Source organism: Hyperolius riggenbachi, chromosome 2 (assembly GCF_040937935.1).
Source record: "Hyperolius riggenbachi isolate aHypRig1 chromosome 2, aHypRig1.pri, whole genome shotgun sequence".
In the NCBI taxonomy this organism is placed as follows: Eukaryota; Metazoa; Chordata; class Amphibia; order Anura; family Hyperoliidae; genus Hyperolius; species Hyperolius riggenbachi.
In genome coordinates, this window is record NC_090647.1 from 426,619,356 (window position 1) to 426,645,744 (window position 26,389).

General features: G+C 47.2%; 1 protein-coding gene across 3 annotated transcripts in view; it reads left to right on the forward strand.

Annotated features, from left to right (window-relative positions):
* Nucleotides 1-26,389, forward strand: part of NLGN4X (neuroligin 4 X-linked) — a 456,497-nt gene that overhangs the window by 411,689 nt on the left and 18,419 nt on the right. For all 3 annotated transcript variants that reach the window (XM_068269915.1, XM_068269913.1, XM_068269914.1), the window contains one exon: nucleotides 25,495-26,284. In XM_068269915.1, coding sequence (XP_068126016.1) covers nucleotides 25,495-26,284 — 790 coding nt within the window. The remainder of the gene's footprint in view (nucleotides 1-25,494; nucleotides 26,285-26,389) is intronic.

The window sequence follows — 26,389 nt, forward strand, 5'->3', positions numbered from 1 at the left end:
CACCCTGGCGATGTTGGAGCGTCTGGTTGAACAGAAGCACGCTGTCAACCACTACCTTGCCCTGGCCACTGTTTCCGCAGCTCAGAGAAGGGACAAGACCAGCAACATCCCGTCCATCGTCCCCGATGATGACTGGAGGCACATGCAGCAGGTGTGCTTAGTGCTGGCTCCCTTCCTGCAGGCCACAAACATGGTGAGCAGGGACCATGCTATGGTCTGCGAGTGGGTGCCCCTGGTTTCTCTGCTGAACAGGGCACTCGATGCTTTGCTGGCACAGGGAGCGGCAGCCTTGGACCAGCAGGAGCGGCAAGCAGCTGCACAGTCCACCTCTGAGGGGGAGGAGGAGGAGGACTTGGTGGAGGTCCCTGACCTGGCTGCTGATGAGGGGGATCAGCGCAGTGCAGCTGAGTTGGTGCGGGGGTGGAGAGAGGATGAGGCAGCAGAGGAGGAGGATGAGGAGGACAGCACTGACGTCGATGTGCCAGCAGACGTGGCCCGCCTCTTCCCAATGGCAGCGCACATGCTGACGTGCCTGCGCAGGGACCCCAGGGTGATCCAGATGAAGCAGAGGGAGGACATCTGGATCAGCATGATGTTGGACCCACGCCTCAAGGGGAAGTTGAGCCAGTTCCTGCCGCCTGCAGGAGGAGACCCAGCGCAACAAATAAGGAGCTTGCAGCAGGCCCTTGTTGAGCGCTTGGAGGAAGCCTTCCCCCAGCCTTCCACCCCCACTGTCCAGCAGCCAGCACAGAGGCAGCAGCAGGTGCCTGCATCCAGCAGCAGCAAGCGCCCCACAGACCTGCTGTCTCTCAGCCACGAGCTCTACAGGACTGTAGAGGCTCCGGCAGCAGTGACTAGAGAGGAGATGCATGCAGCAGCATCCTCCTCCGGTCACAGCCAGCGCCTGACCCGCATGGTGGCTGACTACATGGGGTCCTACAGCGGGCTTGACAGCGATGCCCCTGTTGATCCCATGGAGTATTGGGTCAAGCGCATGGAGATCTGGAGCGAGCTGGCGCAGTACGCCCTGGAAGTGCTGTCCTGCCCCCCTTCCAGCGTGCTGTCCGAGCGCTGCTTCAGTGCAGCTGGTGGCGTGGTCACCGAGAAACGCTCACGTCTGTCTCACAAGTCTGTGGACAGACTGACGTTTCTCAAGATGAACCAGGCGTGGGTGGAAGGCGAGTTCCTGGCCCCTGTTGTCGGCGAGAGGGGGACATGAACTGGCTGCCGGAACTTAGTACCATCGTTAATGTGCCTTACCACCCTTTACCACCTCCTGGCTCCTGCTCACTAAGCCAGCCTGGTTCACTTTGACTATTACGTCGCCTGCAGCCACACATTTCACACCTACAGTGGGCTGCTGCTGTGTACTGCCCTTCTGCTGTCTGTCTGTGTTTCCCACTGCCAGGGTACACAGAATTACCGTCTGCTGCCACTCTGCCACCAGCTATTACGTCACAACAATAGCTGCTCACACTGCTCCTCCATTCCTCCTGCTGCTGCTGTCTGTCTGTGTTTCCCACTGCCAGGGTACACAGAATTACCTTCTGCTGCCACTCTGCCACCAGCTATTACGTCAAAACAATAGCTATATTGGTTGTAAAACCAAAACCAAAAAAAACCAATAAAAAAAAAAAAAGGTTTAATTTTTCTGAGGTGCCCGGGTTGAAAACTGTGTTGTCCCAGTTGTGTATTGGACACAATGTGGGCTGCACGACCGCTGTCTGGGACCTCCTGTTGTGTTTATTTACAGCCCTGGTATCACCGCTAGGTACCAGGGCTATTATGTCACGCTGCCTACCTGCTGCCACACTCACACTGCTCCTCCATTCCTCCTGCTGCTGCTGTCTGTCTGTGTTTCCCACTGCCAGGGTACACAGAATTACCGTCTGCTGCCACTCTGCCACCAGCTATTACGTCACAACAATAGCTGCTCACACTGCTCCTCCATTCCTCCTGCTGCTGCTGTCTGTCTGTGTTTCCCACTGCCAGGGTACACAGAATTACCTTCTGCTGCCACTCTGCCACCAGCTATTACGTCAAAACAATAGCTATATTGGTTGTAAAACCAAAACCAAAAAAAACCAATAAAAAAAAAAAAAGGTTTAATTTTTCTGAGGTGCCCGGGTTGAAAACTGTGTTGTCCCAGTTGTGTATTGGACACAATGTGGGCTGCACGACCGCTGTCTGGGACCTCCTGTTGTGTTTATTTACAGCCCTGGTATCACCGCTAGGTACCAGGGCTATTATGTCACGCTGCCTACCTGCTGCCACACTCACACTGCTCCTCCATTCCTCCTGCTGCTGCTGTCTGTCTGTGTTTCCCACTGCCAGGGTACACAGAATTACCGTCTGCTGCCACTCTGCCACCAGCTATTACGTCACAACAATAGCTGCTCACACTGCTCCTCCATTCCTCCTGCTGCTGCTGTCTGTCTGTGTTTCCCACTGCCAGGGTACACAGAATTACCTTCTGCTGCCACTCTGCCACCAGCTATTACGTCAAAACAATAGCTATATTGGTTGTAAAACCAAAACCAAAAAAAACCAATAAAAAAAAAAAAAGGTTTAATTTTTCTGAGGTGCCCGGGTTGAAAACTGTGTTGTCCCAGTTGTGTATTGGACACAATGTGGGCTGCACGACCGCTGTCTGGGACCTCCTGTTGTGTTTATTTACAGCCCTGGTATCACCGCTAGGTACCAGGGCTATTATGTCACGCTGCCTACCTGCTGCCACACTCACACTGCTCCTCCATTCCTCCTGCTGCTGCTGTCTGTCTGTGTTTCCCACTGCCAGGGTACACAGAATTACCGTCTGCTGCCACTCTGCCACCAGCTATTACGTCACAACAATAGCTGCTCACACTGCTCCTCCATTCCTCCTGCTGCTGCTGTCTGTCTGTGTTTCCCACTGCCAGGGTACACAGAATTACCTTCTGCTGCCACTCTGCCACCAGCTATTACGTCAAAACAATAGCTATATTGGTTGTAAAACCAAAACCAAAAAAAACCAATAAAAAAAAAAAAAGGTTTAATTTTTCTGAGGTGCCCGGGTTGAAAACTGTGTTGTCCCAGTTGTGTATTGGACACAATGTGGGCTGCACGACCGCTGTCTGGGACCTCCTGTTGTGTTTATTTACAGCCCTGGTATCACCGCTAGGTACCAGGGCTATTATGTCACGGCGAGCTGCCTGCCTCATTGACTGCCTGCTGCCACACACTCATCCTCCTCCTCCTGCTGCTGAATTTACCTCCTGCTGTCTTTGTGTTTCCACTGCCAGGGAGCACATACAATGGCGCTTCCAACATGCGTGCGCCCACCAGCTATTTGTTACGCTCAAAAATAGCTGCATTTCTTTAAAAAAAAATTTGAAAAGAGAAATACGTGAAGAAGAAGAAGAAGACGATATTGAAAAAGAAGGAGAAGGAGAAGATGAAGAAGAAGATGAAGAAGAAGATGAAGAAGAAGAAGATGAAGATGAAGAAGATGAAGATGAAGAAGAAGAAGAAGATGAAGAAGAAGAAGATGAAGAAGAAGATGAAGAAGATGAAGATGAAGAAGAAGAAGAAGATGATGAAGAAGATGAAGAAGAAGAAGAAGAAGATGAAGAAGAAGAAGATGAAGAAGAAGAAGATGAAGAAGAAGATGAAGAAGATGAAGAAGAAGATGAAGAAGATGAAGATGAAGAAGAAGAAGAAGATGATGAAGAAGATGAAGAAGAAGAAGAAGAAGATGAAGAAGATGAAGAAGAAGAAGAAGAAGATGAAGAAGAAGAAGAAGAAGATGAAGAAGATGAAGAAGATGAAGAAGATGAAGAAGAAGATGAAGATGAAGAAGATGAAGATGAAGAAGATGAAGATGAAGAAGATGAAGAAGATGAAGAAGAAGAAGAAGATGAAGAAGAAGAAGAAGAAGATGAAGAAGAAGATGAAGAAGATGAAGATGAAGAAGAAGAAGAAGATGATGAAGAAGAAGAAGAAGAAGAAGAAGAAGATCTAGAAGAAGATTAAGAAAGATAAAGAAGAAGAAGAACAAGTATATACAGTAACACTACACTACTGAACCAAATTAAGGACACAACTTCTCTTTCCACATTTTTTTTTAAAGGAACATCCCCACATAATCACTTGCTGTTGTTACTTGGAAAAAAAGATGTTTCTTGCATCATTCACCCTCAAAACAAGTGTTGGAAGCTATTTTGGGCCAATTCGAATAGTCAGCTCGAATAGTGAGCTCGAATACCGACTCGAATAGTGAGCTCGAAGTCCGAGGTCGAATCGAATAGTAAAAAATATTCGACTCGAATATTCGACTGACCTCGAATAATTTACTATTCGAATTCGACCAAATTCGAATTTTTAAAAGGGGTATTTGAGCACCACTGGATATGGCCCTCAATTAATTGAAACTGTGACAAAAATGTATTAGGACCTTGACCATTGATTACTGGAGTTCAACACCCCTGTTGTAAATGAAGGGCATAATGTCCCCAATGTTGTAAATACTCATCCACCACTCTCCATAGTGGAACTAGTTAAATAAATAAAAAAAATTCTAATGAGCAGCACTAGAAAGATCCAGAAACCTCTTTTCGATGTAATGTATGCTACATTAATTGGACAATTATCACCATTTATTGGTCACTGTCCTTTGAGATGAAATTTAGGTCTTACTTTAATAAGAAAAAAAACAATTAATATGCAAAAATACACAATTAATATGCATAAAAAACACATTAGGGAGAAAATCTTTGAGCGGAAGAAGCCAATTTCTGCTAGTCACCCCCTTGCCCGGCGTCAGACAGCTGGCGTGGTGGAACTGTTAGTTCGCCAGCTGTTACCATACCAGCTGGTGGACTCTGAGGCCTTCCGTAAGTTTGTGGCCATTGGGACAACAGTGGAAGATACCAGGCAGGGCCGGCCTTAGGTTTCACAGCGCCCTGAGCGTAACCAGATTTTGGTGCCCCCCCCCCCCAAATTCATCCTCTTCATGCACACGCGCACACACACACACACACACACACACACACACACACACACACACACACACACACACACACACACACACACACACACACACACACACACACACACACACACACACACACACACACACACACACACACACACACACACACACTGCACACACACTGCACACACACACTGCACGCACACACACACACACACACACACACACGCACACACAATCCCCTTTAGTGTATATAGGCAGATCCCCTTTAGTGTGTGTGTGTGTGTGTGTGTGTGTGTGTGTGTGTGTGTGTGTGTGTGACACAAGATGCATGAACATCCCTCTGGAATCAAATAAGAGGCGCCTGCTGCACCGCTTCCCTCCTTCCAATTAAAATATCTCCCCCTGGCACACAGCTTCCCTCCCTCTGATAAATCTGTCCCCAGCCACTCAGCTTCCCTCCATCCAGGCTTCAATAAAAGGGTCTTCCCCGCCACACAGCTTCCCTCCTTCCGATTAATGTCCCCCGCTCTAAACTCCTTTCAGTTCCCTTCCCTCCCTCCGATCAGGGCCGGTTCAAGCTACAATGGGGCCCTGGAACAAAAGTAACCTGGGGGCCCCCTGACCCCGCCGTTCCAGGCAGCAAATTCACCCCCCAGGGTCCCCAAACTGGCTGTCGAAGTTCCCCCTCTCAAGGCCTTCTGATCCCTGGGCCCACTGCAAAGTTTTTGGCAACACAGCAACTCAATTGTCCCTGTAGGTGTGCTGCTCTATTAGTCCGAGCTCTCGTCTTCATCCTCGCAGGGACGCCTCTTCTCAGTGGTCTGGCGCATGTTATTACATAATGACATGTGCCAGGTCACTGAGAAGATGCGTCTAATGAGGATGAAGACATGTCGCAGGGACTAATGAAGCAGTGCCAGTCGGGACAGGCGAGTTATTGCTATGTTGTCAAAAACTTTGCAGGGGCCCCAGGGTGCACAAGTCGGGGGAAGGGCAGCTGAGTGCAATGGTGTGGGCATTATGACCTTCATGTAACACATGCTTTCATAATGTCCCTATTACATGAAGGGCAGCCACAATGCTCACAACTACATGTACTGCAGCTGTGGTGTCCCATCCAATGCAAAGAAAGGGGGATGTAAAACAGGAAGAGACTGCAGAGAATTCACAAATAGAGTCATGACAGATTTTACACACCTCCAGGGGAGTGCAGGAGATCTCCAGCCAGTCCCTTCTCTGCATGAGGGGTCCTGCTCATGTCTGCAGCCTCCTGTACATGTTTTCAGCCTTGTACATGGTGGTCCCTCTGCCCCTACCCCCCCTCAGTAACGGAACTATTCCCAGCATGAAGGCAGCTCTCTCTCTCTTCGTTCCTCAGTCCGTCCAACCCCCTTCCTGATGCTGTCTGTGTGTGATTAGATAGCTGATTTAAGGAAGAGTGAAAGTTCCCAGTGTGAATTACAGTGACACACGCAGCTCTCTCTTTCTTCTCCATACACCCCTCCCCTACCCAAGCGTGCAGTGAGAAAGTACAGCAGGCCAGCAGCATCTCTTACCTGTGGATGCAGCTGCCAAGGACTCCACACTCCGCCTGCTTCCTACTATAGAACGCACCTTCCTGAAATTACATCCTCAAGGAGGGAACCATGGCTGGATCAGGTCGGGTCGGGAGGCAGGACTGAGAGTGGCAATGCTGCAAAATAAGCTGACACACTATATGGAGAACGTTCCCCTGCCTGCTGCTGCCTGTCTCCTCCTACTGTCACACATGCGCTGCGGCTATATTACTCCGCGGCTGGGGCCGACCTGGAAAGCCTGGGGGCCTCTTGAGACCCTGGGGCATATTCCCCATTTGCCTTTATTGTAGTCCTGCCTCCGGGTGCAAGCAGTGGCTCTCACCATCCGTCTTGCAAACAGCGGCTTTGCTCAGCTCCCGGGACATTCTTCTGCATTGTGGCTTTAAGGGTCCTCGCTTGATGAGGTCATCAAGCAAAGAAGAATGCCCCGGGTGCTCAGCAAAGCCTCTGTTTGCGAGACGGACAGTGAGAGCCACTGCTTGCACCGTTCTCTACATTGGAGGGATGGAGAGAGAGAGGGAGGGAACTGCGAGAAGCTCAGAGCGGGGACATTCAGAAGGAAGGAGGAAAGCTGTGCGGCGGGGAAGACCCTTTTATCGGAGGGAGGGAAGCGATGCAGTAGGAGCCTTATGAGACTCCAGGGGAAAGTGCGCCCCCCTGGAAGCCGGCGCCCTGAGCGACCGCTCCGGTCGCTCAGGTCAAAGGCCGGCCATGATACCAGGCCACAATTATTTCTCTAAAAAGGTGACACCCAAACTGTACCGTGAAGTGGAGAGGCAAGTGGTGTCATCACTGGCACACAGCGTTGGGTCAAGGTTCCATCTGACCACGGATGCCTGGTCTGCCAAGCACGGTCAGGGCCGCTACATTACTTACACAGCACATTGGGTCAACCTGGTGACCGATGGCAAGCAGGAAGTACGTGGCTGTGCAGCAGAATAACGTGTGACACCTCCACGGCTTGCAGGCAGGCCTCCTGCCACCTCCTCTCCTCCTGCTACATCCTCTTTGCTGTCGTCCTCCTCCTCCTCCTTGGCTGAGTGGCAGTTCAACTCTACTGGTGCTGTGATCTCATCTCCAGCTACACAGCCCCATCTCCCCAGGGCTTATGCTGCATGCCAGGTACGATGGTGTCACACCATCTTAGACATGTCTTGCCTCAAAGCGGAGAGTCACACTGGAGAAGCTCTCCTGGCTGCTCTTAACAAACAGGTGGATCAGTGGCTGACCCCACACCAGCTGGAGATCGGCAATGTGGTGTGTGACAATGGCAGCAATCTCTTTTCCACATTGAATTTTGGAAAGCTGACACATGTACCCTGCATGGCACATGTGCTCAATCTATTCATTCAGAGATTTGTGTCTAAGTAGCCAGGCTTACAGGATGTCCTAAAGCAGTCCAGGAAGGTGTGTGGGCATTTCAGGTGGTCTTACACGGCCATGGCACACTTTGTTGATATTCAGTGGAAAAACAACTTGCCGGTGAGATGCTTGATTTGCGATAGCCCGACTTGCTGGAATTCGACCCTCCTGATGTTTGACCACCTGCTGCAGCAGGAGAAAGCCATCAAACAGTATCTCTACAACTACAGTCAAAGGACACAGTCTAGGGAGATGGGGATGTTCTGGCCAAAGTACTGGACACTCATGCGAAATTCCTGCAGGGTCATGCGGCTGTTTGAGGAGGTGACAAACCTGGTGAGTCGCAGTAAAGGCGCCATCAGCGACTTGATCCCATATGCTTTCTTCCTGGAGCGTGCCGTGCGTAAAATGGTGGATCAAGCTGTGGAGGAGTGTGAACAGGAACTGGAACGGGAGGAAGAGTTGTGGGATCAATTCTCAGCAGAAGCAGATGATTCCTCAACACCTGCGGCAGCACGGAGAGGGGGAGGAGGAGGAGGAAGAGTCATGTGGGGAAGAGGAGTCAGATTATGAGGAAGGTGTTGTTTTGGAGGAGGAGGAAGAGGCAGAACAACAACCACAGCAGGTGTCGCAGGGGGCTTGTGCTTCTCAAATTTTCTGTGGTATTGTTCATGGCTGGGGGGAGAAGGAGAACTTAACTGACATCACTGAGGAAGAGCAAGAGGAGATGGATAGTACGTCTGCATCCAACTTTGTGCAGATGGCGTCTTTCATGCTGTCCAGCCTGTTGAGGGACCCCCATATAAAAAAAGCTCAAGGGGAATGACCTGTACTGCGTGGCCACAGGCAGAAAGGATGCAGCACATGCAGAACAAGCTGGCAACTATGCTTTACAATGCGTTTAAGGGTGATATCACAGCACAACGGAATAAGGGTACCACTGGCAGTCAGTGGTGCTCAACAGAGCTCGAATATTCGAGTAGCTCGAATATTCGAGCTCTTTTTCAGGTATTCGAGCTCGGTATTCGAGCTCCGAATAGCTGCAGCTATTCGAATGGGCTATTTGAGTAAACTCGAATAGCTCATTCACTATTCGCGCTATTCGAGCAAACAGCGCTATTCGAGCTCGAATACCGAGCTCGAATAGCGTCATAGCCCAGATTGATGTCCTTTGAGCCAATCAGAGGGCTCCCAGGCCCTCTGACGGCAGCCAATCACAGAGGGGGACCCTGGCCAGCCCCTACCCTATAAATAGCGGCCGCCATGTTAGGTTTTTCCGTCCTTGCCTGACTTTGTACAGAGAGAGATCTGCTCCTTTGTGCGTTGGCTTAGCAAGAGCTTTATTGTGGTCAATCACCTAGCGTTTTTGCTCACATACACCTCCTATATACACCTATATTGTTGTTAGTTAGATAGACATTGTATTTTAGTTAGTAGCTTTTGTGTTACATAGAGACAGCTGCTGCAGGCTTACAGCTTTAGGCCTCAGGGCCTGCCTGTGTGGGCAGCTGTTCTCTCCTGTCCTCTGTTAGTTTATTTCTCATCTATACCAGTATTTCTGCTGTCCTTTACTACTGAGTGATTGTATTTTGTATTGTAGTTATATACTGTAACTGTACTAGGACGCTCACTGTCACTGTTTGTTCATAGCTCCTGCGTGTGCGTGCACTCACTGTCTGTAGTGTACACACACTCTATTTCCTTCTGATTACTGATTATTGTAATTTCTAGTTGTACTTACTGTTACTACTTATTGTACTAGTAGGGACACTCAGTCACTGTTCATAGGCTAGCTCCTGCGTGTGTGTGCGACTGTGCGCGTGCACTCACTGTCTTTAGTGTACACACACTTTATTTCCTTGTGATTACTACTGATTATTGTAACTGTCTGCTAGTTGTACTTCCTGACTGTTACTACTTACTTACTGTACTAGACACTCACTCAGTCACTGTTCATAGGCTAGCTCCTGCGCGTGTTTGCGCGTGCGTGCACTCACTGTCTGTAGTGTACACACACTCTATTTCCTTGTGATTACTACTGATTATTGTAACTTCTAGTTGTACTTCCTGACTGTTACTACTTACTTACTGTACTAGGGACACTCACTCAGTCTCTGTTCATAGGCTAGCTCCTGCGCGTGTGTGCGCGTGCGTGCACTCACTGTCTGTAGTGTACACACACTCTATTTCCTTGTGATTACTACTGATTATTGTAACTGCTAGTTGTACTTCCTGACTGTTACTACTTACTTATTGTAGTAAGGACACTCACTCAGTCACTGTTCATAGGCTAGCTCCTGCGCGTGTGTGCGCGTGCGTGCACTCACTGTCTGTAGTGTACACACACTCTATTTCCTTGTGATTACTACTGATTATTGTAACTGCTAGTTGTACTTCCTGACTGTTACTACTTACTTACTGTAGTAGGGACACTCACTCAGTCACTGTTCATAGGCTAGCTCCTGCGCATGTGTGCGCGTGCGTGCACTCACTGTCTGTAGTGTACACACACTCTATTTCCTTGTGATTACTACTGATTATTGTAACTGCTAGTTTTACTTCCTGACTGTAACTACTTACTTACTGTAGTAGGGACACTCACTCAGTCACTGTTCATAGGCTAGCTCCTGCGTGTGTTTGCGCGTGCGTGCACTCACTGTCTGTAGTGTACACACACTCTATTTCCTTGTGATTACTACTGATTAGTGTATTTTCTAGTTAGTGTACTAGGGGACACGTTCACTGTTCACACTTACTGATTACCGATTTTTGTATTTTGTATTTGTACTGTACTAATCACTTATCGATCTAATCACTTAGTGATTAGTGTCACCTCACCCAACAACCCACTCCATTAAAGTACCCCACTTTTCACCCGCACTTTTAAAAAACGTTTGTGTTTACGCCCAAAACATCTAAGATGTCTGGAAGTGGCAGCCAGCGCGGTTTGGGCAAGGGGAAGGGCAGCAAGGGAATCAGGAGGAGAGGGAGCAGCATTGTGGCAAGCCGCGGCCACGCCACCATGCACAGTTCCGCAGCAGCAGCAGCAGCGTCAGTGGCTAACATTCCTCCTATAGCCACTGGCCGTGGACGCCTTGGGCGCTGCCCAGCAGGAGCATCTGCAACTCACGCTGCAGAGACACAGCAGCAGCAGCGTGTAGCACCTGCTCCTATTTTCCTCCAGCCGGGTCGGAAACGTCCCATTGAGGAAAAGGATGCATCCACTGTGGTGCAACTGATGACGGAGGATGAGCAGCCCGCCATCAGCTCTGCATCCGAGGCCTCCACCCTCACCACCACCACCCCTGTTCGCAGCAGCCGCCCAGCAGGGCCTGGGGAGGAGGCCAGTTCACCGTCAGTCGCCGACCTGTCACTCAGCAGTCTTTTGACCCCAGGCACCATCAGGGTATTGTCTGCTGTTGTTGGCGATTTTGAGGAGGAGATGCTGATGGGCACTTTGGGGGAGGAGGGATTGGACAGCAAGACTGTGGCGACAGTCAAGCAGCCCATCCATGCATCAGGAGAGGAGTTTGGGGGAGTCATCATCCCAGCAGGACATGTTTCAGGAGGGGGATGATGATGATGACACGGTGACCGACAAAGACTGGGTGCCACCAGCTCCAGGGGATGTCGTCATCAGCAGTTCTGAGGAGGAGGAGGAGGATGCGCTTGTGGGCCTTGCAAGGAGGCGCATCATTGCAAGCATTGGCAGCAGTAGGCAGGTCCCACAGCCTGCTGGTGTCTCAGGCTCAGCAGCAGCAGCAGCAGCATCTGCCAGTACCACCACCAGCCGCACCCAAGCCCCCCCCCCCAACCACCACAGGGAGACAGGCAGCAGCGGTTCCATGCCGTATGGGGTTGTTTTTGTCACCAATCTGGCGCTTTTTCACCATGCCCACAGTGTACAGCAAGTACGCCACTTGCAACCACTGTCAGCGGAAGTTGAGCAGAGGTGCAGACCCCTTAAAGTTCAGCACCAGCTCGCTCATCAACCACCTTGCTGCTAAACATTTCCACCAGCATGAGGAGTTCCAGAGGCTGAAGGCATCTGGTGCTGGCAGTGGCACCACACCCATCACTGCACAGCCTTCAGCAGCAGCAACAGCAGCCACCCGCCCTCCTGCTCCTCCAGCAGCACCAGCAGGAGTGCGGAAACACACTGCTCCTCCCCCCTCTGCAACTCCTGCCGCTGACACTGAGGCCTGTGCTGGCAGCCAGTCCTCAGTGGCCTCCTCTGCTGTGTCCGCTGATTCCCGTGCTAGCAAAAGGCCACGCCAGAGCCTTTTGAGCGAGTCCTTCCAGGGGGTGGTTAGGGCTCTGCCTCCCAGCAGCCGTCACGTGCGGCAGCTAAACGGCTTGCTGGCACGGGCCATGTGCTCCCAACTCCTGCCGTACACGCTCGTGCAGGAGGGGAGCGACATGCGTGCGCTGCTTGCTTGTGCAGCCCCAGACTGGCAGCTCCCCAGCAGACACTTCTTCGCCCGCAAGGCCCTTCCTGCACTGCACCGCTTTGTGATGGCCAATGTGGAGCGAGGGCTGGAGCACGCGGTTGGTGAAAGGGTCCACGTCACCATGGACTCCTGGAGCAGCCGCTTCGGGACAGGCCGCTACCTGTCCTTCACTGTCCACTGGGTCAGCTTGGTGGAAGGGGGTGAGGATGGGAGAGCAGCAGCGGGCACAGCAGCAGCAGCAACACAGTGGGTGGTGCCACCCCGCAGGGTCAGGGGAACTGCAGCAGGTTCCTCCGATCCTCTGCCATCCTCCGGCACACCTGGCCAAACCCCCCGCCTCAGCAGCAGCGTGAAGGCCCGCCACTGCCAAGCGCTGCTGCACTTGGTCAGCCTTGGGAAGACCAAACTGACGGCAACCCATGTGTTGGCCAAACTCCAGGAGCAGGAGAGGATTTGGCTGACCCCCAGAGGCCTCAGAGTCGGAGAGGTGGTGGCCGACAATGGGGCCAATCTGGTTGCCGCCATCGACAGGGGAAACCTGACCCACGTCCCTGTCTTGCCCACGTGCTGAACCTGGTGGTGCAGAAGTTCCTGCACACCTACCAGGGGATGGGCGAACTGCTGGAAATGGCAAGGAACGTTGTGCGTCACTTCCGGCGCTCGGCTGCAGCCTGTGCGAGCCTGGAAGACGTGCAAAAGGAGCTGGAGCTGCCACGCCATCGGCTGATCCTTGACGTTCCGACTCGCTGGAACTCCACCCTGGCGATGTTGGAGCGTCTGGTTGAACAGAAGCACGCTGTCAACCAGTACCTTGCCCTGGCCACTGTTTCCGCCGCTCAGAGAAGGGACAAGACCAGCAACATCCCGTCCATTGTCCCCGATGATGACTGGAGGCACATGCAGCAGGTGTGCTTAGTGCTGGCTCCCTTTCTGCAGGCCACTAACATGGTGAGCAGGGACCATGCTATGGTCTGTGAGTGGGTGCCCCTGGTTTGTCTGCTGAACAGGGCCCTCGATGCTTTGCTGGAACAGGGAGCGGCAGCCTTGGACCAGCAGGAGCGTCATGCAGCTGCACAGTCCACCTCTGAGGGGGAGGAGGAGGAGGACTTGGTGGAGGTCCCTGACCTTGCTGCTGATGAGGGGGATCAGCACAGCGCAGCTGAGTTGGTGCGGGGGTGGGTGGAGGATGAGGCGGCAGAGGAGGAGGATGAGGACAGCAGCACTGCCATCGATGTGCCAGCACACGTGGCCCGCCTCTTCCCAATGGCAGCGCACATGCTGGCGTGCCTGCGCAGGGACCCCAGAGTGATCCAGATGAAGCAGAGGGAGGAGATCTGGATCAGCATGATGTTGGACCCACGCCTCAAGGGGAAGTTGAGCCAGTTCCTGCCGCCTGCAGGAGGAGAGCCAGCGAAACAAATAAGGAGCTTGCAGCAGGCCCTTGTTGAGCGCTTGGAGGAAGCCTTCCCCCAGCCTTCCCCCCCCACTGTCCAGCCAGCACAGAGGCAGCAGCAGGTGCCTGCATCCAGCAGCAAGCGCCCCACAGACCTGCTGTCTCTCAGCAACGAGCTCTACAGGACTGTAGAGGCTCCAGCAGCAGTGACTAGAGAGGAGGTGCATGCAGCAGCATCCTCCTCCGGTCACAGCCAGCGCCTGACCCGTATGGTGGCTGACTACATGGGGTCCTACAGCGGGCTTGACAGCGATGCCCCTGTTGATCCCATGGAGTATTGGGTCAAGCGCCTGGAGATCTGGAGCGAGCTGGCGCAGTATGCCCTGGAAGTGCTGTCCTGTCCCCCTTCCAGCGTGCTGTCCGAGCGCTGCTTCAGTGCAGCTGGTGGCGTGGTCACCGAGAAACGCTCACGTCTGTCTCACAAGTCTGTGGACAGACTGACGTTTCTCAAGATGAACCAGGCGTGGGTGGAAGGCGAGAGGGGGACATGAACTGGCTACCGGAAAAACCATCTTTAATGTGCCTTACCACCCTTTACCACCTCCTGGCTCCTGCTCACTAAGCCAGCCTGGTTCACTTTGACTATTACGTCGCCTGCAGCCACACATTTTACACCTACAGTGGGCTGCTGTGTACTGCCCTTCTGCTGTCTGTCTGTGTTTCCCACTGCCAGGGTACACGGATTTACCTTCTGCTGCCACTCTGCCACCAGCTATTACGTCAAACAATAGCTATATCTGTGTAATTAACTTGTACAAACAAAACAAAAAAACCAATAAAAAAAAAAAGGTTTAATTTTTTCTGAGGTGCCCGGGTTGAAAACTGTGTTGTCCCAGTTGTGTATTGGACACAATGTGGGCTGCACGACCGCTGTCTGGGACCTCCTGTTGTGTTTATTTACGCCCTGGTATCACCGCTAGGTACCAGGGCTATTATGTCACGCTGCCTGCCTGCTGCCACACTCACACTACTCCTCCATTCCTCCTGCTGCTGCTGCTGTCTGTCTGTGTTTCCCACTGCCAGGGTACACAGATTTACCTTCTGCTGCCACTCTGCCACCAGCTATTACGTCAAACAATAGCTATATCTGTGTAATTTGTTGTAAAAACAAAACAAAAAAAACCATTAAAAAAAAAAGGTTTAATTTTTCTGAGGTGCCCGGGTTGAAAACTGTGTTGTCCCTGTTGTGTATTGGACACGATGTGGGCTTCACGACCGCTGTCTGGGACCTCCTGCTGTGTTTATTTACAGCCCTGGTATCAACGCTAGGTACCAGGGCTATTATGTCACGCTGCCTACCTACCTGCTGCCACACTCACACTACTCCTCCATTCCTCCTGCTGCTGCTGCTGCCTGTCTGTGTTTCCCACTGCCAGGGTACACAGATTTACCTTCTGCTGCCGCTCTGCCACCAGCTATTACGTCAAACAATAGCTACTCACATTACTCCTCCATTCCTCCTGCTGCTGCTGCTGCCTGCCTGTGTTTCCCACTGCCAGGGTACACAGATTTACCTTCTGCTGCCACTCTGCCACCAGCTATTACGTCAAACAATAGCTATATCTGTGTAATTTGTTTGTTTGTCACACTGCCTGCCTGCTGCCACACTCACACTACTCCTCCATTCCTCCTGCTGCTGCTGCTGTCTGTCTGTGTTTTCCACTGCCAGGGTACACGGAATTACCTTCTGCTGCCACTCTGCCACCAGCTATTACGTCAAACAATAGCTATATCTGTGTAATTAACTTGTACAAACAAAACAAAAAAACCATTAAAAAAAAAAAAGGTTTAATTTTTTCTGAGGTGCCCGGGTTGAAAACTGTGTTGTCCCAGTTGTGTATTGGACACGATGTGGGCTGCACGACCGCTGTCTGGGACCTCCTGCTGTGTTTATTTACAGCCCTGGTATCACCGCTAGGTACCAGGGATATTATGTCACGCTGCCTGCCTCATTGACTGCCTGGCCTGCTGCCACACACTCATCCTCCTCCTCCTGCTGCTGAATTTACCTCCTGCTGTCTGTGTGTTTCCACTGCCAGGGAGCACATACAATGGCGCTTCCAACATGCGTGCGCCACCAGTTATTTATTACGCTCAAAAATAGCTGCATTTCTTTAAAAAAAAATTATAAAAGAGAAATAAGTGAAGAAGAAGAAGACGATATAGAAGAAGAAGAAGATATAGAAAAAGAAGAAGAAGGAGAAGAAGAAGGAGAAGAAGAAGAAGGAGAAGAAGGAGGAGAAGAAGAAGGAGAAGAAGAAGGAGAAGATGAGGAAGAAGAAGAAGAAGAAGAAGAAGAAGAAGAAGAAGAAGAAGGAGGAGGAGGAGGAGGAGGAGGAGGAGGAGGAGGAGGAGGAGAAGGAGGAGAAGTATATACAGTACTGAACAAAATTTTGGACACAACTTCTCTTTCCACCTTTTTTTTTTTTAAAGGAACATCCCCACATAATCACTTGCTGTTGTTACTTGGAAAAAAAGATGTTTCTTGCATCATTCACCCTCAAAACAAGTGTTCGAATAGTCAGCTCGAATAATGAGCTCGAATACCGACTCGAATAGTGAGCTCGAAGTCCGAGGTCGAATCGAATAGTAAAAATTATTCGAATCGAATATTCGACTGAGCTCGAATAATTTACTATTCGAATTCGACCAAACTCGAATTTTAAAAAGGGGTATCCGAGCACCACTACTGGCAGTAATCCTTCTCCCATGTCCACGCAGGCAAGGACAGGATCTCATGGTGATGTCGGACATGTGGACATTCTTTAGTCCAATGCCTCACCTTAGCGCTTCCGGATCCACCCCCACCAATGCCTGGACCGGCAGGAAGCCGACTACCTGTCCTTAAGTGTGGATGTAGAGACTGTGAGCAGCGATGAACCCTTGGACTACTGGGTGCGCAGGCTTGACCTGTGGCCAGAGCTGTCCCAATTTGCCATCCAACTTCTGTCTTGCCCTGCCTCAAGTGTCCTGTCAGAAAGGACCTTCAGCGCAGCTGGAGGCATTGTCTCTGAGACGAGAAGTTGCCTGATTCAAAAAAGTGTACAGTACCTCACCTTTATCAAAAAGAATGAGGCCTGGATCCCGGAGGGCTACTGCCCGCCCGAAGACTTAGTCGGTCCCCGCACACAGCATCTTTGCCTGCACGCCATGTGACTGCCTGCCCCAAAACTAAGTTGCTCCCCACAAAGCATCTCAGCTATACCAGCCCGCATGGTCCATGATATGGGGGGCTCTGGGGGGAGAGGTGGCCAAGCCTTCCCCTCCCCCCCAGAGCCCTTGTCCAATCCATGGACAAGGGGCTCTTCCCCACCTCCAGTGCTCCAGGAGGAGATGGGGCGACGACTCCCAGGGGGATTCATGGTGGCATCTGGGAATCCCCTTTAAGAAGGGGACCCCAGATGCCCACCCCCTCCCAGGAGAAATGAGTATAGGGGTACAAAGTACCCCTTACCCATTTCCACAAAGTGTTAAATGAAATAAAAACACAACCACGAGAAAAGTATTTTATTATTCTAAATTAACCATAAATACTTACCTGTAAAAAAAATTCCCAATATCCTCGGTAAATGATCCAACGAATACAGTATCCTCTTATCTTGCGATCTTCAATTAAGTTGATTGAAGATCTCTGACGCCCCCCACATATTAGAGAATGTGTCCTTTGGGACGCATAGCTGCCGGCTCCCGCTGTCTCTCCCCACCTGCCTTAACCTGTCACCCTCCCCTAGGCTGGCACCTGATGCATCCATGGGTCCACTGGGTGCCAGCCTAGGTGAGGTTGACAGGTGAAGGCAGGTGGGGAGAGACAGCAGGAGCCAGCAGCTATACGTCCTGCTCAGGACGCATTCTAAGCTATACTAACGGTTCATGAATCATCCGGTTCTTTTTAATGAATCAGTTCTTTTTTTAATGAATCGACTCTTTTTTCTTTGAATCTTTAAAATTGATTTTCTCAAAAAGTATAAAGTCTTTTTGAAAAAAAAAAATTCCTCTTGTTCCCACTATTCTACATAACATTCCCAGCAATTTTAAGCTTTTAAAGGGGCTTTGCTATTAACCGCTAAATTCGGCGGGGGTTTATTTTCCCACGGTCAGAAGGAGAATTTACATTGAAACTTTAAAATCGATTTTCTCAAAAACTATAAGCTCTTTTTGAATTTTTTTTTCCTATTAAGTTCTACTTAACATTCCCAGCAATTTTGGTGTTTCTAGCTTTTAAAGGGGCTTTGCTATTAACTGCTAAATTCGGCGGGCGTTTAATTTTCCCACGGTCGGAAGGAAATCTTTAAAATCAATTTTCTCAAAAGCTATAAGGTCTTTTTGAATTTTTTTTCCTTCTTGTAGTCATTGAAAAAACTCAGGTGTTAGACACCTTGAAACATCTTTTCTATCACTTTTGTGGCCAGCATAAATGTTTCTAGTTTTCAAAGTTCGTCTCCCTATTGAAGTCTATTGCAGTTCGCAAAAGTTCCTGCGAACCGAACTTTTTTGCAGAAGTTCGCGAACCGGTTCGCGAACCTAAAATTGGAGGTTCGGGCCATCTCTACCGGCCAATCATGGCGATTGGCTGTCATAGGCTGCTGCTCCTCTCTCTCTGCTTGGTTCACCGCTGTCCCCCATAAAAGTCTGTGCCTTCAGGAGCCATCAGAAGGCTTCAGAAGCAATCATTTATCTGAGTCCTTCTGAAAGTGGTTGGCTCCGTACTGCTCATGCACAAGTGTGCGCTCCTACATGTGCAGTACAGAGCTGCCCATCTTCAGAAACATTCAAGAGCAAAGACTTCGGAGGACTCCCAAATACTTATTTAACCAGATGGCCCAATAATGTCAACTGGAGGGGTGGGGGGAAGTGGGTGAGTCAAGTGCACTGGTCATGCTCTATGGGATCCAGAGCCTTCCCTCTCCATAGGTGAGCATCTAACTATGCTCACCTATGGAGCATAGTTAGGAGATGTGCAAGTGATCTGCACATCTCCTGCAAATGTGCAGATCACTTCCACCTCTTGATTGCCTCGGTTACTGCTCTTTGCCTCTGCTTTTGCATCAACTGTAAACCCATGTAGAATTAGAATTTTGATAACCAATATGGTACAAGCCAGGGCTGTCCACATGTTTGGGGACTGCTGTTTTTAAAGTTCAAAATTACTAAGTGATGACAGCCATAGCTCTGGGATGTTTTATCAGAGTGGGTCTTCTGTAGTAAATAACACCTCAATCTTTAAAGCATAGTCACTGATTGGACAAGGCTACCTTTCCAGGACATGGCTTTGCTGCTAAATCAGTGGCCAATAAGAAATGTTTATACTGCTGAAGGTTCACATGCCTAAATGTATCCACTGACCTTTGTACAATGGGAGAGATCTTTAGTCACTACAATCACAAAATCCCCATAACTGGGCTATACAGACACATCAGTAAGTTATTTTCAAAAAGACTTAATAGTTTTTGAGAAAATCATTTCCTGTGCTGCTGACTTAAGTGGTTAGTAGCAAAGCACCCTTACGTGCTAGAAACACTAAATTTTCAGGGTATGTGAAGGAGGACAGTGGGTCCACGAGGTAAAAACATTTTTTCAAAAAGACCTTATAGTTTTTGAGAAAATCAATGTTAAATTTCCTTAACAGACCAATGAGGAGCCTTGGAGGGAAATTCCAAGATGCTTTTTGCTCTTAGCTATGCTTAGTATTGCTGAGAGTGCTGTCCTATGCAGAAGCATTACCGCTGGCTCCCACTGTCCTCCCTACCTGCCCACACCTATCACTCTTATCCATGCTGGCATCTAGTGCACCCATGGGAGCACTAGGTGCCAGCATGGGTGGGGGTGACAGGTGTGGGAGGTGGGGACGGCAGCGGGAGCTGGCAGTTGAGCATCTGATGACAACACTCTCAGCTATATATAGCATAGGTGAGAGCTGCGGTGGGGTGGCGTGTGTGGCGGCGGTCGGTGGAGATCTTTAGTCAAGATCACAAGATAGAGGATATTGGCGTGGGACATTTCCGAAGATTTTTGCATGGGAACTTTATTTAAAGGTACAGTTGAGTATGGTTAGTTAAGAATATTAAAGGACTTTTTTAATTGTTTTGTTTTTATTTCATTTATGTCTTTGCGGAAATGGGTAAGGGGTATTGTGTACCCCTATACTAACTTCTCCTGGGGAGGAGGCAGGCATCTTGAGGTCCCCTTCTTAAAGGGAACTTCCAAATGCCACCATGAATGCCCCAAGAGCCCCTTATCCATGGATTGGACAAGGGCTCTGGGGGAGAGGGGGAAGCTTTTTTCTTCTTGTAAATGAACAAGAGATGAAATATGTGTCAAAGGAGGAATGGCAGAGATTGTTTGATGACTGTGGGAAAGAATTAATAAAAAAACCTACTAAAAGCAAAGAGATTGCGGATGCTAGATTTTAATAAAACCATAGACGAAATTAAAGAGAAATTAAATCCCTTTCATGAATTAGAGGACTTCAAAAAGATCTCAGGTAACGTCCAACAGCACCTTAAAAAAGGGGATGAGGACCTTAGACATAAAAAACAAAAGAAATATGTCTGGGACTTTAATAATTACAACCAAAAAATGGTTTACAAGTGGCAGTCCAAACCCATATCGGTAGTACCTGCCGCCCCTAATCCTAGTCCGAAACCTAATATACCCCATCCCAAGCCATATTACCGTGGCCCCAAAACCCCGCAGACCCCCATTATGAAACAATTTAACTACCCCACTCCTTACCAAAATCACTCTCCAACAAGACCTAGTAGACCCACATATGGATTTCCGAGATATTTTCAAAATCCAAGACCCCCAACAGTCCCACCAAAGAAACTGTATAACATGCATCCTAAAACCTATCCCAACTTTCACCCCCAAACACGACCACACTGGAAACCGAAACCGAGGTATAATAAAGTAGCACCCCCACCTAAATATTACCCTCCAGTCTACAATAGATTCACAGCACCGGACTCCTCCTTGGTAGAGAATCCTGTAACGAGTGAAAATCCCAACAACCATTTTTTAGAGAAAGCACTACCTCAAAAAGAAAGGAGAAAAAGATCATTAGAAGAAGAACCAGAGGAAATAGGGGAGGCATCAAATTCCAAAGGAGAAAACAGCAAAGAAATGAAAGAAAGCTAGGGGAAGGGATTTATAGTCCTCAGTAGTAATGCTTTGACTGACCCAGAATTAAAATTATTGGATAAGGGATTAAAATATGCCCCCCCCCCCCCCAAAAAAAAAAAAAACTATGAACAAATTCCAAATGTTTGTAGATGCCCATTAATTTGCAAGAAATCAGAGCATAAAAAAGTTTTTCTCTACAAACCCAGCACCAACTACCTCAACAGTGGATACTAATGTTAGTGGGCAGTATCTAAAAAGTGGTTTGAAGAACCGCTCTACATTCAACCCCCAGTTGTCAAATAATAATTCTATTGAAACTTTTAAATCATTGATTATTAGAGATATAGAACATATGCCAATGAAAGCGAAGTGAATAGAACGGAACCTGGAGGTAGCTATGAAAGCCTTAGCAACTAATAGGAATATAATTGTGAAACCTGCAGACAAAGAAGGGGTGCTAGTGATTATGGACACTGCAAAATACATCAATATGGTTAACACATTATTGAAGGATAATCAAACATATCAGGTTCTGAAAACGGACCCAGGACCGAGATATCATCAGGAATTGAGAATGCTGGTGAAAATAGGAGTACAAAAAGGTTTAATTATAGAGAAAGAGAGCAAATATTTGATTCCGTCCTTTGTAAGAACCCCTGTACTAAACTGTTTGCCAAAAATTAATAAAAACCCAGAAAATCCACCAGGCCGACCCATCGTGAGTGGTATTAACTCAGTAACATCCCATTTAGGACATTTTTTGGACACTTTTCTACAGCCACTTGTTTTAAAGATTCCCTCCTAATTTAGAGACTCTAAACATCTTATTGAGAGAGGCATTAGATTTTGCTATGGGTCATAACTATTTTGCTTTTAACTGCACTTTCTATAGACAGGTAAAGGGCGTGGCAATGGGGGCGAGGTATGCTCCCAGTCTGGCCAATCTGTTTGTGGCCAGATGGGAGGATATTTTTATATATGGTGCACAACACGAAAACCTCTGTCTATGGAAAAGATTTATAGATGATGTGTTTTTTATTGGGAATGTTATTGATTTTATTAATTTTAATACTGATAATCTGATTTTAATTGTGAATACAGCACTGAAAAAGTAAACTGTAGCACAACTGTAACGGTAAAAAATGTAGCACATCAACTTTTTTTAAACCCACAGATCGTAATAGTTACAGTATATCCCATTGGAAAGCTGCCACTATCCCACCTGGCTGAAAGCGATACCATCCAGCCAGTTTTTAAGGGTTTTTAGACATTTTACTCATACTAAAGATTTTTTTACCCAATCAGATGTTTTAATTGAAAGATCTGTAGAAAAAGGATATGATTCTGACAATCTAAAGAAATTGCAGGATGAGATTGGTACACGGAATAGACTGGATATGATTGAAAACCACAGCACAGGTATAAAACAGAATGTGGAAAATCAGTTTAAATTTGCTTTTATTACAGATTTTAATACACAATATAGGGATATAAAAAGGCTTGTAGGGAAGCATTGGCCAATCCTGAGACTAGATCCTGACCTAACCAAAATAATTACTGAAAAACCGCAAGTTATTTTCAGGAAGGCCCCAAATCTTCAGAGTTGGATTACAAGTAGCACCCTATACAAGCAACCAACTTTTCTGGAGATGGATGACTTTTTAAATGTAAAAAATGCTTTGGATGTCGTACATGCACCAACCAACCAAGGAAGATCACCTCATTTACCAGCAATTATACAGGGGAAGTCTTTCAGATCAAACGTTTTTACAATTGCAATAGTATGTATGTGATATATCTGTTAGAATGTCCGTGCGGGCTCCAATGTGTAGGGAAAACAGAGAGAGAGTTCAGGAGGCGATTGAATGAACATGTCTACAACATCGGAAAAGCTGAAATAGACCACTCTGTTCCCAATCATTTTAAAATTGTCCATGACAAGAATCCTTCCGAGTTAAAATTTTGTATTATTGACCAAGTAAAAATAGACTGGAGAGGACAAAATAAAGATCGAGAATTGTACAAACTAGAAACCAAGCGGATCTTTACACTAAAGACTATGCGACCAAGAGGTCTGAATATTGATTTCAATATAAACTGTTTTATAGATAATTCTTGAGTGCAGTAATTTATTTGACTACAAGATGGCAGTAACCGTGTGAACTCTATGGGAAATAGTGTTTTAAGTATATTTATGGGGTGTGCAATATAAAAATGCAATATGACTTGAAATGTGTATATGTATATTTAACAATATGAGCTTCCTTTTTAACTTACTGTATTTATTTTGCACCATCTTGATAGTTATTGTAAGGAATAGGTCGTAATATAAATCCTGTGCACGGAGAGACTTAAACTACACTTCCCAGCATGCATAGCAAACCTTCCCATGTGACCATGGTGACCAATCGCGCTATACTCCATCTCTGTAGTGATATAGAAGCCGAGAATGGAGGGACTGAAAACTACATTCCCCAGTATGCCTAGTGTTTCCCTCAGCCAATCTCGCACCAGCATGCCGTCCCATGTGACCGACTCATCCAATCGCGTTATGGCCCCGGCTCTGTTGTGATGTCACGCCATCTCAGAGCTACTTGCACCTTACCACCTGACCGGAATGCACCAATCAGTAATGCGTTTTACCGGCAAGTTTAAAAGTTTCTGTTTAGAGCCTGCGGCAGCCTCGATCAGGCAATTACAAGGTATCCTTTATGTATTTTGCCCATAGCTCAGTCTCCAGTGTTCCCTGATGATGGCGCAAGGCCGAAACCGGTCGGAACTGGAGACTGGGCAACTTATATGAGATCGTTCTTGGATTTTAACGTGTACTGTGTTACACTACATGCTTTTTACTACTAAGGGTCCCTGTCAAAAGGACCCCGGAAGTAAGTCATTGTATATGTGATGTGGATTCAGCTTTAAATAAATGTGTATATGTTTCTTGGATGGAGAGTGACATTTTCTGATTTATTTCTGGTGATGGTCACTATGGAAACTTGTCTTTGTGCACTGTGGGGTTACTGCAGATGCCGATCTGAGTACCAAGTGCTGTGGATGTATATGCAATTAACCTGTTTCTAGTATGTAAGGGGGCTTTACTATTAACCGCTAAAGTCAGCGGCCATGGAAACATTTCCCACAGTCAGAATGAGATCTTTAAAATAGTTTTTTTCAGAAACTATAAGGACTTTTTCAATTTTTTCCTCTTGTACCTAATGTCCTTTTCCACATACCCTGCAAATCTGGTGTTTCTAGCACATAAAGGGGCTGTGCTATTAACTGTTAAAGTTGATGGCCATTGACTTTAATGTAAAATGTGAACGCAATTTTTTTTTTAAAAAAAAATTTGCTTTAAATGCAAATGGTGAACAGTCCAAGTTCACCAGGGACTGTTCGCTGGCAAACTGTTCAGGCCATCTCTACTGGGTTATGCATGCATTATGTTGAGAATGTAGCCTTTTCAATAAGGATGTTTTGCTAAGTTGCTGAATTTTGGAAAACCTTGTGCTTTTCTGTGAAAATTCCAGAAAAGCAAGAAACAGTGCAGCTAAAAATAAGCTAACATTTCATTTCACATGTCTGATTTTCTGTTATCTTTCAAAAATATAAATAAAAAGACAGTTCAATTGAAACACAGCATATTAACAATTGGATCTCATAATTCCCAACTCCTTAAAGATGACCACTCACAAATGTGCATGTGTAACAACCTAAAATATTACCACTTACCAGACAAGAACTTGTTTTGTCCTAATATTTGAGTGTACTATTTTCAGTTTTCTGGTCATGACAAGCTTCAAGAACCACATCATCACTGTCTATTGAAAAATGTTAGTTCAGTGCTTATAACTGAACTATACCATTGCTACGCTCACTTTAAAAGGTCTTTGGTGCATTTTTCTACAGCCTTGATAGACACCTTTAAATAACATTTTCATTTCATGAATGTAACAAGCTCAGTTAGTTAATTTGGTCACCTCTCCCCAGGAAACATAGGGGAGAGTATTATGAAGCTTAGTGCCTAAACATGGCAAAAAAAGGGTAAAATAAAGCAAGGAAGAAGCAGCAATTGAGAGTCAATGTCTTATTAATACGTATTTTGTTTTAAGTCTTTTTTAACAGTAAAACAAATTAATAAAGCACTTATGTATGTGGCCTTTTAAATATGCTTTTAGAAGACCATCTTGCCACTTGTGACCTATGCTAGAGACAAGCTTTATTAGTGTTGTGTCTGATTAGTGAAATCTGGAATGCATGCATTTTATCAATGAAAAGGATGAACACTTTTCAAATGGAAAGCCTTGCCTAGTGTTTGTAAAAATCTCTTTAAAATCAAGCTTGTGTTTCAGTAAATCTTTATCTCCTTTAAATGCTTTTCTTGAAATAAGGTTGAATTGTGCTTGATAAAAATAATACTTTTCTTGCAAAGTATTCCTCTGCTAAGGATGCGGCTAAGGAAAACTCAAAAACAATGTATGTTCTATCTGCTTAGTAAAAGCTGCATTGTTGTATGACTTTAAGTTTTTTAATTTGCATTTATACATTTTGCACCTGCAGGTTTGTTCCAAAAAGCAATCATACAAAGTGGAACAGCCTTATCCAGCTGGGCAGTGAACTACCAGCCTGCCAAGTATACGAGGATATTGGCAGATAAAGTGGGTTGTGACATGCTGGATACTATTGAATTGGTTGAATGTCTTCGAGAGAAGAATTACAAAGAACTCATTCAGCAGTCTGTCACACCAGCCACATACCACATTGCCTTTGGACCAGTCATTGATGGTGATGTCATTCCAGATGACCCGCAGATACTCATGGAACAAGGGGAGTTCCTTAACTATGATATTATGCTTGGAGTTAATCAAGGGGAAGGCTTAAAATTTGTAGATGGCATAGTGGACAATGAAGATGGTGTCTCACTAAGTGATTTTGACTTTTCAGTAGCCAATTTTGTAGACAATCTGTATGGTTACCCTGAAGGAAAAGATACACTTAGGGAGACCATTAAATTCATGTATACAGACTGGGCCGATAAAGAAAATCCAGAAACCCGAAGGAAGACGTTAGTTGCACTTTTTACAGATCACCAATGGGTGGCGCCAGCTGTTGCAACGGCAGATTTACATGCCAGATATGGTTCACCAACTTATTTCTATGCATTTTACCACCATTGCCAAAGTGAAATGAAACCAAGCTGGGCAGATTCTGCTCATGGTGATGAAGTTCCTTATGTATTTGGCATTCCAATGATTGGGCCGACAGAACTCTTTAACTGTAATTTCTCAAAGAATGATGTCATGCTCAGTGCAGTGGTTATGACATACTGGACGAACTTTGCCAAAACTGGGTATGTAGCCTTTTTTAAAACTTGCATCTATATTTGTTTTAAAGTTATTTGCTATATGTGTGAAAATCCTTTGCAGAAAATAGGTCAATGTTCTATTTTTAACTA